The 15,992-nt window shown below is 26.4% G+C and overlaps 1 protein-coding gene and 1 long non-coding RNA gene across 3 annotated transcripts; one reads left to right on the forward strand and one right to left on the reverse strand.

The window, feature by feature from the left end:
• Positions 1–395: 395 nt before the first annotated feature.
• On the reverse strand, positions 396–8,804 carry PhKgamma (phosphorylase kinase gamma). Of its 2 annotated transcripts, XM_011650087.3 has the most exons (9): positions 8,391–8,804; positions 7,945–8,114; positions 7,525–7,809; positions 7,287–7,377; positions 6,369–6,505; positions 6,151–6,248; positions 4,696–4,779; positions 1,395–1,553; positions 396–1,236 (listed from the first exon to the last, which is right to left on the reverse strand). In XM_011650087.3, the coding sequence occupies exons 1-9, from the start codon at positions 8,480–8,482 to the stop codon at positions 1,102–1,104; spliced, it is 1,251 nt and encodes a 416-aa protein (XP_011648389.2). In that variant the 5' UTR covers positions 8,483–8,804; the 3' UTR covers positions 396–1,101. The 2 variants fall into 2 exon arrangements, with proteins under 2 accessions (XP_011648389.2, XP_011648390.2); XM_011650088.3 differs by lacking the exon at positions 4,696–4,779 and having other exon boundaries at positions 8,391–8,802.
• Positions 8,805–12,600: 3,796 nt separating this feature from the next.
• Positions 12,601–14,649, forward strand: LOC148938291 (uncharacterized). Its single transcript, XR_016139917.1, has 2 exons — positions 12,601–13,372; positions 13,640–14,649. It is a non-coding gene; the product is annotated as an uncharacterized LOC148938291 (long non-coding RNA).
• Positions 14,650–15,992: the final 1,343 nt, after the last annotated feature.

Below are 15,992 nucleotides of genomic sequence, written 5' to 3' on the forward strand. Positions count from 1 at the left end.
GAGTACACTTTTTAAATCAGAAAAAAGAGTACAGATACGTTTTTATACTCTTCTCCAACTAGTGAACATTCCAAATAAACTCATTTTTTTCTTATTAATGATATGTTGATTGTGTATACTTGTATGATGAATTTTGTATATAGCACATATAAGTATGACAGAATTTATAACAAAATCATTTTTTTTTAAATAATGAAACAAGTATTAATTTTATAATTTGGATTATCTCTTTGAATATTCATGCAGTGTAATTTTAGATAAATTCGTTTCTTGATTTTTTTAAATCAATGATATAATCTAATATCTAATTCAATCTAAAGCATTAAATATGTGTTAAAGATCTTGAATAATTTGATTTATATATTAGTTTCTTATAGAAATATGTCAATCTATAATTTGTGCTTTAAGACAGATTTATTTGTACAAAAGTTGTGACTAGATTTTACATGCAATATATTTTCTAATAAGGATTAATCTAAAAAAAGAATCTTTTCTTCTCTCTAAAAATGTATCTTTACATATACTAACATGGAATATTTTTATATTTTGCGAACATTAACATGTACAGTCTATATTATATATGTTATAAAACACTGTAGTTGTTTAAAGAAGTACATCTTTTTTTATAATATATTAAATATATTATTAATATTGCTTTGTTTTTTTAAGTGAACAAAATGAAAGACTTAATAACTTTTAGCAAAATAGTTACTCTACCATATTATCACATATGATAGAGACATATATTGTCACATTATAAAACTTGTAACATATTTAAAAATATCAGAAAATATTTCATTTTCTGATTTAAAATTTAAATACTTCATACAAATTTTTTCCTATTTTAATTTTAATTTTAAATCCTATTTTAATCCAATTTTATATAAACGTCAAAGCATTTACAGACAATCTTATAAAGATATTAATTTCGGCAAAATTCTAATCAACTCGAGTACTGTATAGCCATTGTACTTCAATCTTAGAAAATATTTCTGTTTTAAACGTGTTACAATTATATCTGTCTCTGAAACATATTCAATTAGGCTTATCGGAGATTCTAATAATAATAAATTTAACTAGAGTAATTTAACAAAACAATAGTTATCTACTTAAATTACTAACATATAGATGCTTCAATTCTGTCTTTGATGTGTTTTCAAAAAGCGCAGCGCGATTCTGACCTTCTCCCTTTTTAACCCAATGACCGTAAACACGAAACGCGCAGCCGTCAATTACCTGAAAATAATTATCAAGAATGCTCTTAGCAAATATATAAAATTCTACCAATATTTTTCTTTACAACTATTATATATTCCATAATATCATATTGCGGTCATATTCACTAATTTTTCGTACAATACAGACAAGCTTTTTATAATATAAAAACATTTTACCTTTCGCAGGATCTTTATTCTATACGGGTCGGTACAAGCTACTTGTGTCGAAAGTGGTTCAGGTGTGATATGAAGCCGTTTGATACGAATAACAGCTCTCACACAAATAATTGCTAGTTGGAATCTCTTCCTTGCATTAAACGATTTCGCCTTCAATTCCTACGCAATGAATATGAAACTATAATAAAACTTCATCAATTTCATCATTAAACATCATTTAACAAAAATAGTAAGCTTTTTATATTAATATTGAAATTATTAAAATGGTTATTACGATTCGCTAAATATAATAAAAGATAAAGATCTCTTTGTTATATAATGAAATTAAATATTAACACTTAGATCTCTAAATCTATGAAAGATAAACTGCTTCACACAGACAAAGTACTATTAAAGACTAATAATTTTATAGAACACAACTATTAAAATCTCAATAATTAGCTTATAATTAATTTAATAATTTATTATTATTCTGATATTCCTTAGATTGATATTCCATATACATATATGTAGCAGTAATATACAATTTTGTTTAAAAATTACATTTTCATTACAATTACCATTCATAGAGATTATAACTGTAGAAAAATACTGTAATTTAGTAGCAATATATATGATATTATAACATACTTATTTATACAAAATATTCATATAATAAAAAATCATGAATTTAATAATGCATTATTTAAATATATAAATGATCAGAAATTTATCAATAATCAATAAGATCAATATTTTTCACGTCAATCAAGCTTTCTGGGGTTTCTTTGGTTCTTACAGAAATTTGCTTAGAATGGATGATCTTTAAAGTTCCTGCTAATTCATCTTTTGTAATCATGAATTATATCAGAAACGAGAAAACTCTTGTAAAATATATTAAAATATTTTTCGACAAAATAACATTTTTATTTTATTTTATATTTTGTAAAAATTTTCATTATATGTTTTTTACTTTTTGACATTATCAATTTGGATGTTCATAGTGAATAAATTAATAGTCTTAATAGTATTTGTCAGTGATTATTTCTAAGCGAATTATACACAGCAATGAAATGAAACAGAGAGCAATATTTTAAACAGCCATATTTTCTTTCTATTATAAATAGAAAGAAGTCAATAAAATTATACTGGTCTAGCAAGACTATTCATTTAAGACCTATTAAAAAAAAATTGTGAATACTTAAATAGCTCTCTATCCTTCTTAACTTAAGACTTGGCTTTTTCGGGCAGTTATATCGGTTTTACGATGATATAATATGGCGAGAAATGTTTATATTTTTAAGGTTAAAAGATAAAGCTGTACGTATTTACAATTAATTTATTGCATATCATTTTGTCCCCTATGATATCATAAACCAATATAGTTGTGACGAAAGAACCAAGCCTTAAACAGACAATTTCCAGTAAGTATAATATGAGTTTATCTCCAAGATCTATATCTATGCTTAAATTAGCGTTAAAAATAGCGTTAATGTTAAAAAAAGTGTTAATGTTAACAAACACACATGTATATTCAACTATACATTTTTAATATTGATAACAGATTGTTATGTGAAAATACAACATAATACTTAAATAATTATAAATGTATAAGATGTTAAAAGAAAAAGTTATATCATTTTAAGAGAAAATTAAGACTCCTGGGTAGTCGGCCTTATTGAAATTGTGACCATGTGTCAGAATGAGGTCTCGATTTGCCGAAAATCAGATAGAAGAGGGGAACTGCATACAAAGAGGGAATCATGTGGGCACACATGTACATGTTTCTTCTTTGTGCAGTTCCCCTTCTACCTGATTCTGAGAGTCAATCATGTAACTTTACGTGAAATTTTTCACTTTTCACTTTTTACTTTTCATTTTTCACACCTTGACATTTCACGTGAAACTTTTCACGTACAGCAATTATGTATGTAGCTTGGATGCGTGGAAAGTGAAATCATGAAACATAATTTCATAGTTTTATAGCTAATGAAAATTATTTTATTGGTACAGTATTATATATATCTTTTAATAATCAATTGTATATATACTACGTACACTTAATCCTAACGCAACCCTAATCTTCTCTAATTCCGAAGCATATTTATTAATTTCCTAGCTTTCCACCTTTTCACCACCAAGGCCACATGGCGAAAAAGTTCACGTGAAAAATTTCACATTTTCACGTTTGAGAGAGTTACATCCCGAATTGATCCCGCAAAATCTTACATGATCGACCCAATGGGCAATGATAAGATGAGCAAGGATGAATAAGCTTCTAATTTTTATCGCGACGCTGTGCCGAAATTCTTAGCTGAGTACTCAGGAACCTTAAATAAACAATATTTAGTAAATTTAGTTTGAAAAGCCAATTCTGCGGAAATAAAGGTGTCAATTGTTAATAGATTCTTTTGTGTAAAGATGCAATCACTTGATATTTTTGTATCAAAGATTCGCGAGCGCTTTCGAAAATATTTCTTTTCAAATAAATTTGTAAACAATTTCTATTCGTAATTATAACTCAATATTATTTCAGTACACAGAATATTACATTTTTTACATAATCTCATAAAAATCCAGAAAATTCGAATCGATTAATTACAAAGACTTTCTTTATGGAACCACAACAGTAAATAATTTATGAAGTCGAAAAAAACCAAACATTTTCAACAGAAAACAATGTTTTGATACAAAAATACAAAGTAGAAATGAAGGAAGAATTATGAGAAGATCTTTTGTGGACACTAAAGAGAATATTATGTTATAATTAAGGTGCTACTCGATTTAAAAATAATATTAGATAAACGAAAAATAAGATATTTACATTATCAAAATAGAAAATCATCTTTATCTCTGACAATATTAACTCTTTTAGATTTAACATTTCCTTTTTTTAACCTTTTTTTATTAAATATTATATTTTTTTCAAAATGAGTAATATTCTATATATTTGAATAAAAATGCAAACTCAAGAAATTACGGATGTATATAAACATATTAAAGTATTTTATTAAACAAAAACAGACATACTATTATGATAAATATTTGTATCTATAATTCAATACATCAAAAATATTGAAACAATTTATATCCGAAAGCAACACTAATTTCTACTGATTTTCAATTATAGATATTTCTATTGGTGTAAAATATTATCAAAGAATGAATGTCGATTAAAACAAAATAAATGTTAATTACATGAAAACAACAATAATAATCACTGAATTATGTAGCAATAATAATTACAGCATATTTTTATCATAATATTAAAAATATTGTATATAACAAATACAAATCTCAAAATAAAAATAATCAAATTTACCAAAGCTAATTGAGATATCCTACTCAGACGTCGCGAATTAGACGACAAAGAACGTTTTAGAGGAGCGATGTCTTGATCCCACAGCTGTAAGGTCAATAATTTATAATCATATAATGTCTTAAACGACAATCCTAATTACTGCAAAAAAATATTATAAATAAAAACAATAAAAGATAACTAAGCAGAAAATAGTATAATATGTGTGTCCATAATCCCCATATTTATATTATACAATAGCAAAACACAAATATTTATAAGTATGTGTATTTACTTTGCTTTTTGCTGTGTATGTTATATGTTAAGTACAAAGAATTCATACAGATATTTATGTATGATAAAGGAAAAAAATTAGAAGATTATTGCATAAATAGATAATAAAAAAAAATTCATATAATATATTCTATTCCAAATAATGTTATTTAAATTTGATACAAAATACTATTTTTACTGATAATATATACGTAATTTTGTTTATAAAATTAAATACAAAAATAAATTTAACAAAAATAGATATATAAGAAAAATTGTTTGTCTGCATATTGGATCTTAAAAATGTGTAAAAATTATTTCTCATTAAGCAATGTATCATGTATTCAATATATTTTTTCATATAAATTGCATAATGCATTGAAAATAAAATTTTTTAAATCTTATCTTGCTCTAAACTACAACAAATTTGTCATTTAAATATTAAATATGAGAAACAAGTTCTAACGGTAATATTTCTTTATTTTATATTTTTACCATTGTTCACTTAAATAACTATCTTAGAAACCATTCAAAATGAAACATATTTATCTTTCTTCTTAGCTCAAGTTTTGCTTGCTTTCATATTATCAGTGTTGAAGGATTGTCAAAACATCCTCTTCAAGGAAATTTGTACTCAATATAATATAATACATTATACATACTATATGTTTTGAATAAAATTTTCCTTGGAAAGAACATTTTGGAATGTAGTTTAAGAAAATGAATGTAAACGAGAAATGATAACATATTTATTATATTAACAATTAATAATTAATTGCTGTACAAATATGTTTCAGAAAACTAAGTTGAAAAATGATAACATATTTATTATATTAACAATTAATAATTAATTGCTGTACAAATATGTTTCAGAAAACTAAGTTGAAAAATGCTAATGCTACTTGTAAGCGCTTTTCTTATAAAAGCAAGCAAAACAAATTTATTTAAAAATAACCTAATTCATCCTAGAACATTCTATATGTATATTTATGATAAGTATACTTTGAAGTATAAGTACTTTGAAGTATACTTTGAATTGAAAATGGTAAACAGAAACAAAGCAAATTATTGGTGCTTTTATGAAACATGATGTGCATAAAATATTAGTTATTTGAAAAAGGATTTTTTTATAAATTAAGCTATTGTCATTTTAAATTAGAAGTTACGAATAAGGTACATTTTATGTTTTTGTTTATCTGTACTTACAACAGTATGGAAAAATGAATGTTCCAATGCATCCTTTATAGAAATTCTTCTCTTAGGATCAACAACCAATAACTTTCTTATTAAATCTTTTGGAGCCTCTAAAATACATTCATTATAATTAATTCATACATTCATTATTATTAATTCATTATATTTTATTCATTTTCTAAAGTCATTATTTCATTAAAATATAATTTTTCTTCAATCATAATTTTTACCTGTTATGTCAGCCCATTCAGGAGATGTAAATGAATAATTTCCCTCCATTATATTTCTAAGCATGACCATTTGCTTCCGATGCCAAAATGGAGGACAGCCAACTAATAGCGTAAACATAATCACGCCACAAGCCCATCTATTACATCATAAGTAAAAATGAAAAATATAATAGAATCTTTTAATAAGTAATTAATTTGATCACTCATACTACGTCAATTAATATACATTATAAATTATATACATCAAGTTAATGAAATGTAAAAATATATAAACATTTAACAATTATACAGATATTCAATAATGATAATTTTGTCATGTCATTTAGCAGAAAATATGCATTAATGATTTCATCATCAAAAAGCTCACATACTACTATGTGTGTATATATATATATTTCTCACTCTTGTAATACTTTTTTAATGTGTATTAATTTGGTATATCATATTAATTCAAGTGATCAAATTTGTTTCTATTCATATATTATTTATTAGTGTATATGCATATACACATGCATACATGCATATACCATGCATACATGCATGTGTTTACAATGTTCATAGGCCTGTTCAAAGGATCGTACTAAAAAAAAAACCTTCTTTTTTGTTTTTGTCAAATTTCAAATATATATTCAAATATATATTTGAAATTTGACAATCTATTTCATTTCAAATATGAATAGATGCTTTCCATTTAATGACAAAAGTCGACACAAGTATCGTTCTTTCTTGGCATTCAATGATTAACAAGGACAAAATGATAGTTTTATCGACTTGTGTCCATTAAATGGAAAGCATCCAATATACGATAGTTTAGTTATAAAAAACAAATCTCGTGAAGCATTGAATATCATATGCATATCTGCACTCATATATATATATATATATGTATTTTTATAATTCAGTATGAAAAAATCTTACATATCAACTTCAAATCCATAACCTTCAGCATTCTCAAACATATTACACTTTAATACTTCTGGTGCTAGATAACCAGGTGTTCCACAAAGATCTGTAAAAATATATGAAAAATTTAATCTTCTAAAATGGAAATACATATTTACACATACACATACATACACACACACACACACACACACACACACACACACACACACACACACACACACACACATACATATTTAAAAAGTAATACAACCTTCTAATTTATCACCAGGCTTCAATATTCTTGCAAACCCAAAGTCTGTTATCTTTACGTTCAAGTTATCATCGAGCAATATATTTTCAGGTTTCAAATCTCTGTGTACTATCCCTTGGTTATGTACATGTTGAATCCCTTCAAATACTTGTCTCATGATATAACGTGTCTTCTTTTCAGAAAGTGTCACAACCGACGTAAGATAATCGAATAACTCTCCATTCTTGCATAATTCAAAAATTAAAAATATAAATGTATTAGATTCAAAAACATCGTGCAGTTCAACTGAAAATGAAAAAAATAACCACCAATTTTTGCTTCATTCAGTATAAAATTCAATATAAAAATGTTTTAGGAATAAATTAATAGAGCATGTAATTTGTAATATTTTTAGAAAAGAACAAAGAATAGAAAATTTACTAATGTAAGGATGTCCAGCTACTCTACGAAGTATTTGTACTTCTTGCAGCGTAGCATCCTTCATGGTGTGCCCATCCTCATTGATTTCATTGCTGATGTCTATAATTTTAGCTGCATACTCTATACCTGTCTCTTTCTCTATGCATCTTCTCACAGTAGAAGATATCCCCCTGAAATATCCACTCACAAAGATTAAATTCCAACTTACCGAAATAACAATCAGTATTTTTGATCTATACGAAAACTTATTGAAATTTCTTTTAATTATGTAATGTCATTGTCAATCAACTTTGAAGGATGTTCCGTAGTAAACGTATGTACTCGTTTATCGTGATCGCTGGCGCCACAAGAATACAAATGGAATAGTACTCATTATCAATTTAGACACGAGTCGAACTTAACGATAGGAAACTTGTTGAACTCCTACGAAGTGTGAAAGGACGCACCTGCCCAGGATCTCTTTGGGTTCATACTTGGCGTAGAATCCTTTCGCCGCGTCCTTGTCCGGCAACACGTCGTCCCCTTCATCTTTCGCCATAATTCGTGTCGCGGACCGTTCGTTACGCTCATAAGAAACACCACCGCGATTCTCTATGCGAATTTTGATTCGTGCACTCGTTAAGAACAACGGATGCCCAAAAGCGGACCAACACACCCCGAGTAGTTAAAACGTACTAACGAAGTTTGTATCACGCTCGTATACATATTCCGTCGAGACATCATCATACGAGTTATAAACAGCTTGAGCTAGGCCTGTTCTTTTTAGCTGAATTTCTCGCACGACTCATCATCTTTCTTTCTTTTCTCTCCAATATGGAGAGAAAAGGAGAAAAGATGAATTGTGTAAGTTTAGCTGAAAAGAACAGACCTACGCGCTACGTTCTAAAACGTCTGTTCGTTTTAGTTACCATAATCACATTATAGGTTTGTTCGTGTTACTTGTACCATCTAGAATTTTCAGTATCTAAAGAAAAGGCCCTATTCCCTACACGTTTATCGACAACTGTCGGTATTAATAGTACTGACCGATAGAGACCGTTCAAAGCTGTTCTGTACCATCATCAACGACAGATAAATAATGACCCTTGTCATTCGTGATAAAATAAAAATAAAATAATAAAATAATTAATATAATAAAAAATAAGTAATAAATAATAATAATTTTATTAATAAATAATTAGTAAAATAATTAATTATAGCTTCTATTCTGATCATAAAAACTAACGATATAAACATATATAATTAAATAATTAATTTAAGAAAATAATAATAATAATAATAAATTTGCAAAAATTTTTTACATGAACACAACTTTGTGCATTAAAAGATTTATTTAGATTTATTAAAAAGAGAAAGGATAAAAAAGGAGAGAAAAAAGAGAGAAAAGAGAGAGAGAGAGAGAGAGAGAGAAAGAGAGAGAGAGAAAGCATCGTGACCATCATTTTAAATAGACGAAGCAATGAAAGAGCTCCCACTTTTATGGTTGACTGTACAGTCGCGCCGTGTGCGCGGCATGCCAACTGTAATGGAAATTTCCATTGGAAATACAGTCGCCATCGTCTCGTAGGTAGTTTTATAAAGGAGGTTCTTCATAGCGGCAGCATCTAAAAATCAAATTATGAATGAGCTTTTATATATGATATTAATTCTGACGCGATCACGTCAGCCATATCGAATCAAAAATCGAAAAAAACGAGGAGGAGACAAAATCTTGTAGAATTCTTGTTGAAAGATTTAAGAACATATGAACGAAAGGGGGCGTTAAGTATAAGAAAAAAAAAGAACGAAGATAAAACGTTAAGTATATTTATCGTACACATGGAATTTCTTCAGATTATAAGAAGTATACAAATATTTTACGTAACTGTATGTAATCACGTAATTATTAAATTAATGAAATATATAAATTTGGCAAAGTGTTAATTGTTAAAAAAGGATTTTTTATAAATATTTAAATAATTTTTTATAAATATTTAATTATCTTATTATTACATTTAATTTTCCTTAACCAATTGCAATATTGGCTTGAAGGATCGCTCATAAAAGTCAATTCGCATCAAAGTAAAATTAGTAATTACTGCATAAATAATAAATGTAATTTATATAAACTAACATAAACAAAAAATTTAATATAAAATTAAACGTTATCAAATTAATTTTGTATTAGATTAAAGATTTATATGTTGCATAATGATTATTTTGCACCTGCATTTCGATCATTTAATTCCGTTATATCTAGATAATAAATTTAAAAATAATTTAATTTAGAAATAAGTGCATTTGTACATCTTTCTCCACTGAAAAATATAAACGAACGAAAACATATAAAACAAAAATAAAACAAAACAAAAAATAAAATTAATACAGCTTTAACTAATAAATTTTTCATATTATGTAACGACCACAATTTTACGCAAGCGGTTTAAGTGACGTAATTAAGTGACGTAATTTTTACATGTGACCGCAAAATCTATGAAAAATAAGCATGCATATATGTATTTCTTCCCCCACCTCTAATAGGCAATACAGAATTTAACAATTGAATCTGATTTTTTTCGATTAAAAAAAAAAAGAACAAAATCTAAAATAATAACTAAATTAAAAAAGTAAGTAAAATAGATATGTTGTTTTAATATTATCATGTAATATAATGAATTAAATTCCAAAAATATAATCTCAATATAAATAAGCATTACTTTATTTAACAACTCATTCCAATCTTTTAGAAAATTTTTTATTACACTATTTAAATAAGTTTCAATTGTGTTTTAATCCTTGATTTTATTGCTGTATTTTATTAAAAAATATTTTTTGAAATTTTGTTTTTAAACATCTTTCCTTTAAGATATACTATTCAGAAATCTTTTAAATTAGAATTCAAAATCAAGATTTATTAATGAATAATTTTTATAACAAACTGCAAAAAGATATTTAAAATTGAGAGTTTTTTACAGGATTTTAGATCTGAACTTGTTATAAATAGAAATACTGGAAAATTATTATTGTTATATTTATTACATTAACTATTTCTTCACAAAACTGAAAAATTTATTAGATTCAATTACTGAACTTTGTATATTAATTATTTAGATTGATTTCGACCAAACTTAATCGGCAATATTGCTTAAATAAAATTAATTTAATAAATAAATACGCGATAGATGATAGAAAATTAATAATTATATTAATGTTAACAAAAAAGTAAGGATATTAATAGATATTTATATTAGATAAGCTAGTCAATTGTGGACTATGAACGAAATTGTTTTAATGATTGAAAGAAGAAATTCCGTAAGATAAGCGCTGCCACCATATTTCGTGAAGATTTGTAAAACGTTTTAAGAAATTATTATGGTAAAAACGGTCTTATCGGCAGTAACTATACGAAGAATGCGTCTTATCTTCTCGTGACCAAGTACCTTGCTTGCTTGTAAGAATTATCATTTTAAATATGATGGCATCCTTCCTCGTCACGCGGACGATATTCAATCTTTTGCATGTTTGAAATTGCGTCGAGATAATTCACTATGTTATTAAATATTATAAATTATTAACGTGTGCAAACATAAATTATTAGCGTGGCATGTGAGAATGAGAAAAGCAAAAGTAATAAACCATGACATCGATTGTGTGGGAATTTGAGAATAAGAATCGCCGGTGATTGATAAAATAGAAAGTTACAACGATACGTTGTCGACTCTTCTCAATTTACTTATTTTACTTATTTACTTATTTTATCTTATACACTAATTAGATCTTTATGAGAAGGCAACATGAAGCTCGTTTTACATTCTTATTCTCGGACCCAATAACACGTCGTTAATCTTGTCGTTTTTCGCCATGTCATTGCAAATTTTTTATCGACAATAAAATGTAAAGCTAAATGTTAGAGTAAATGTATATTGTGTAAAGATATTAATGCATTTAATAATTTTAAGCAAAAATTTAACAAGATTTTATTTGTAACTTTAGCTTTACTAAAACATTTTTAGTAGATATGTTAATTTGATTAATTTGATTTAGTAGATAAATTAATTTAATTAGATTTATTTTTTAAAATATCTTCTTTTTTCATTTCTAATTGCATTTGAATTGTTAATAAACGAAAATTAAGAAATAATTGCATTAAGCTTTATATTGCTTTATCCTAAATTAGAGCTTCCTTATTAATATGTATACAGAATATAATTATAAAAGTTACAATAAAATATAAAATCTATTTTTTCAGTAATTAACTTTATTATAGTAACCATTTTTTAATTTTTATTTATAGTATTCATAATTAGTTCTTATAATCATGATTATTTTAAATACCTATTTAAGAGCTTATGAACCAATCACAAACTGTCTAAAACATGTTAATATTAATACACTGTTTAAAATAGTTTTAAAATAAAGAAATTATGAATATTATTCATATTAATGTCGTGAAATGTCATATGTTTCTCTTTCCTCTTTTTTTTTAAAGAAATGCAATCCATAAATAAATAAATGCATATTATATAATTTTTTAATCGCAAGGACTCTGTGGAAATCTAAATACAAAAAATTTTGTCATTTGAATCTCTCTTTTTCCTTTTCTTTTTTCATAAGGATTCCCTTCATTCACAATGTCACACTCTCTCTCTCTCTCTCTCTTCTCTCTATCACGTTTTCTTACGCAACAACATGCTCTACGTCAAATGTATGTGGGACTCGTATTACACACTAAAGATTAACGTCGAGACATATTTACGGCCTTCGAGTGTTAATTCTAGTATGAGTAAAAGCGCACTATATTGCACACATGTTTTCCAAGATCTATAAAATACAGTGTGACAGTCTAACGATATTAGAATATCATATGCCGAATATTTTTGACGTGGATTGTACTCGCGGGTTGAGAGAGAGAGCTCCCATGTGGAGTCTGATCTCTTCTCAACATAAGGAGACTTCAAAGGACCTTGCTGGTCAGATTAGACGTGTTCTCATCAAATACGTGTGCACACCTGCGCGGATATATACCTAAGCATTAGTGACGACAACATAATCGGCCATTCCTTTGAGAGAAACACAAATTTCGGCAGCGCGCGGCCTTTTTTTTCCCGCTAAGTTTAGCCGTGAGACAATGCAAATTATTATTGTAACACGTCACAAATCTTACGTTCAAATATGTACGCACAAGTCTGATAATCGGATGATGACTATCTTACAGAGTACATAAGATTTGTATTACGCGGTCTGACGCGATTTAACGATTAATCGTGTGCGTTATAATTATTTCATATCGCTTTACAACAAGTTGACAAGTTTGAACAGAAATAAGTCCATTTTTTTTTCCAAATACTAATATACCAAATACTAATAAAAAATGAAAACATGTGTGTATTTTTGAATTTTTCATAAAATTATGTCAAATGAAATTAGACATAAGACACCCTTTCTCCACGTGAGTTTCATCGATGTAGATAATCAATTTAGATAAATATTACTTTTTAAATATATAATTAAATAGTAAAACTAACTTGACGATAACAAAATTAATTAATACTATGAATTTTATATAACATTTCAAAAATGGTCAGCTTGAAATTAACTTAAATCCGAAAAAACCGTGTTATATGTGCATGCATATAATTCAACAAAAATTAATAAATATTTTTTCAAATAAATAATATCATATAAATTATACAAACATATATATTTAATATTTTAGTTTATTTGAGGAAGAAAACGAAATGAGCAAAAAGTCACACATGTCATTTCGCAAGTTAAAGTTTGCGAAGCGTCGTTCGCAATGTTGTTCCATAAAATCAAGATCTGATATTATAAAGAAAGAATATCGGAGCAAGGTTACAATTCTCAATGGTAAATGTGTTCTGTACTTTGATATTTTCAAGGTAAATGCACATAAAAGCGACATATAAACTGCATAACGCTATTCTCCGAGTGAGCACCAACTGTATTTGGCATGATTGAAGGAAAGATGGAAGACCAAGAAACATTTGCCAACACTATCGCACGTGTTGGCATTGGTGTCGCATAATTTATGTGAATGATCCTGCGACATTTGTTACAATATAGTGTCTACCTATCGACAAGGATCATGATTTACGATGTCAAGCATAGAGAGACCAACGCGCAGGACACGTGTCATACTGGCGTATAAAGACTCTCGAATAGTTTGTCGGAATTGAATGGTTCGTGAAATATATCTTTAATAAGATTGAATAGGGAAATTGAATCGGGAAGAAGTTTCGATAGCGATAGAAATTTAAAGATCCATTCTACGCATTTTCTGTAGCAGTTTTTTCTGTAGCAGATGATTCTGTTAGCTCGAGCGCGGCTGATCAGGCAGACCGCCCTATCTTTGTTCCGATGATGTCAATCGTTTTCTCGGAAATGGAAGATATATCTTTAGAATTATATTTTCATCCATGGTTATATTCTCATTCAGATGTCTTTGAGAAAACATTTCATTTTAACGTTTTATTTAACATTCTATTTTAACGTGCTACTATACTTAGGCAATTGCACCCGAAATCCCAAAGTCGCTCGATTTAAGAAAAAAGTTATACTCGAGAAGATAATTAAAATATCAATCTTTTAAATATTTTTTACATATTATATATTATGAAATGATGATTATGCAAATGATTGAAAGAATAATTATATCATTGTGACGTTAAGTAAGTATTAAAACTTTCAAAGTGTTCTTCTACAAAATTGTGTTTTTTTATTTTTATACATTTTCTCCTTTTAATAAATACTTTTATAATCTGTTTTTAAATTTTGTTCAGAATTAAATTAAATTAATTAATTAAATTAATTCCGATTTGATTAATTTTAAACAATCGTAATTTTAACGGAAATTATGAACAATTAATTATTTCTTAAAACTAAAATTTTTATTTTTATTTAGAATTAAAATTAGAATTCAAAGAAAATTTATTAAAAAAAAATATTGCTTATAGTTAGAATAGTTCATAACCAGTTCAGAAAAAAAAAGAGAAATAAATGATTTGAATATGTTCCATCCAATCCAATAATAAAAGAAAGGAATGTAAAAATAATTTTATTTTATTATTTCATAACCTGCTTTTCCCCTTAAAGAGAAGTTTCTTATCTTATACTAACTTTTATAAATAATTTTACATATTTATAATGTACATTTGCGCTATTATATTTATTATATTTATTAATAACTTTATTATTAAAGTATGATAAACTTTTAATTTTATAATAAAACATGAATAATTTTATAAAATGTTATAATGAGAAGCTAAGATATGAGATTTTTACAAAATTTTGCAATAGATCAATTTGTTTGAATAAGCACTTTTTAAGTGAAGACTGTTGTATATTTAGTGATATGATCTAATAAATATGATTTTCCGCATATCTATTATAACTTTAGTATACAAAAGCACAACGGGTAGCACTTTGACGCGATTCTATTTTTCAGTCGCTCACCTGTCGCACTAATACAAAACCCATATGCTAATACATATATATATATATGATACATATATGATACATACACTGACTTTAATATACTTTCCAGACAAATTAAAATTTTTTAAAGAATCAGAATCAGATTCAGCAGCTTAAAAACTATAAAAATAACATATCGTTCTTGCTTACTACAAGGCCAAAATCGGCTTAGTTTACATCATCCTTTATTGATAATTATTATATAGTCAGAAGAACAATAATTATATTACATTTTACTACATAACTACAAATCAACGTTAATTTATCTAATTAATACGTTAATATATCTAATATATAGTTTAATATATAGTTTAATATATAGTTTAATATATAGATATATAAATATAGTTACTATATTTTACCTACAACTGCAAATTATCATTAGCTTTTCACAAAATTTTTTTTTTACTTTAAAGTTCTTTTTCTGAGAAATTATAACTTGTCACGAGTTTTTTATATCGTATCTTTTATAGAAATGATAAAATGATTTATTCATTGATAGAAAAACTTTATTTATATATAAAATAGATCTTTGCACCAAATAGATTTTTTAAGTTCATTTTTAATCACATTTA

This window comes from Pogonomyrmex barbatus, unplaced genomic scaffold (assembly GCF_055798465.1).
Source record: "Pogonomyrmex barbatus isolate J1 unplaced genomic scaffold, ASM5579846v1 scaffold1, whole genome shotgun sequence".
NCBI classification, from domain to species: Eukaryota; Metazoa; Arthropoda; class Insecta; order Hymenoptera; family Formicidae; genus Pogonomyrmex; species Pogonomyrmex barbatus.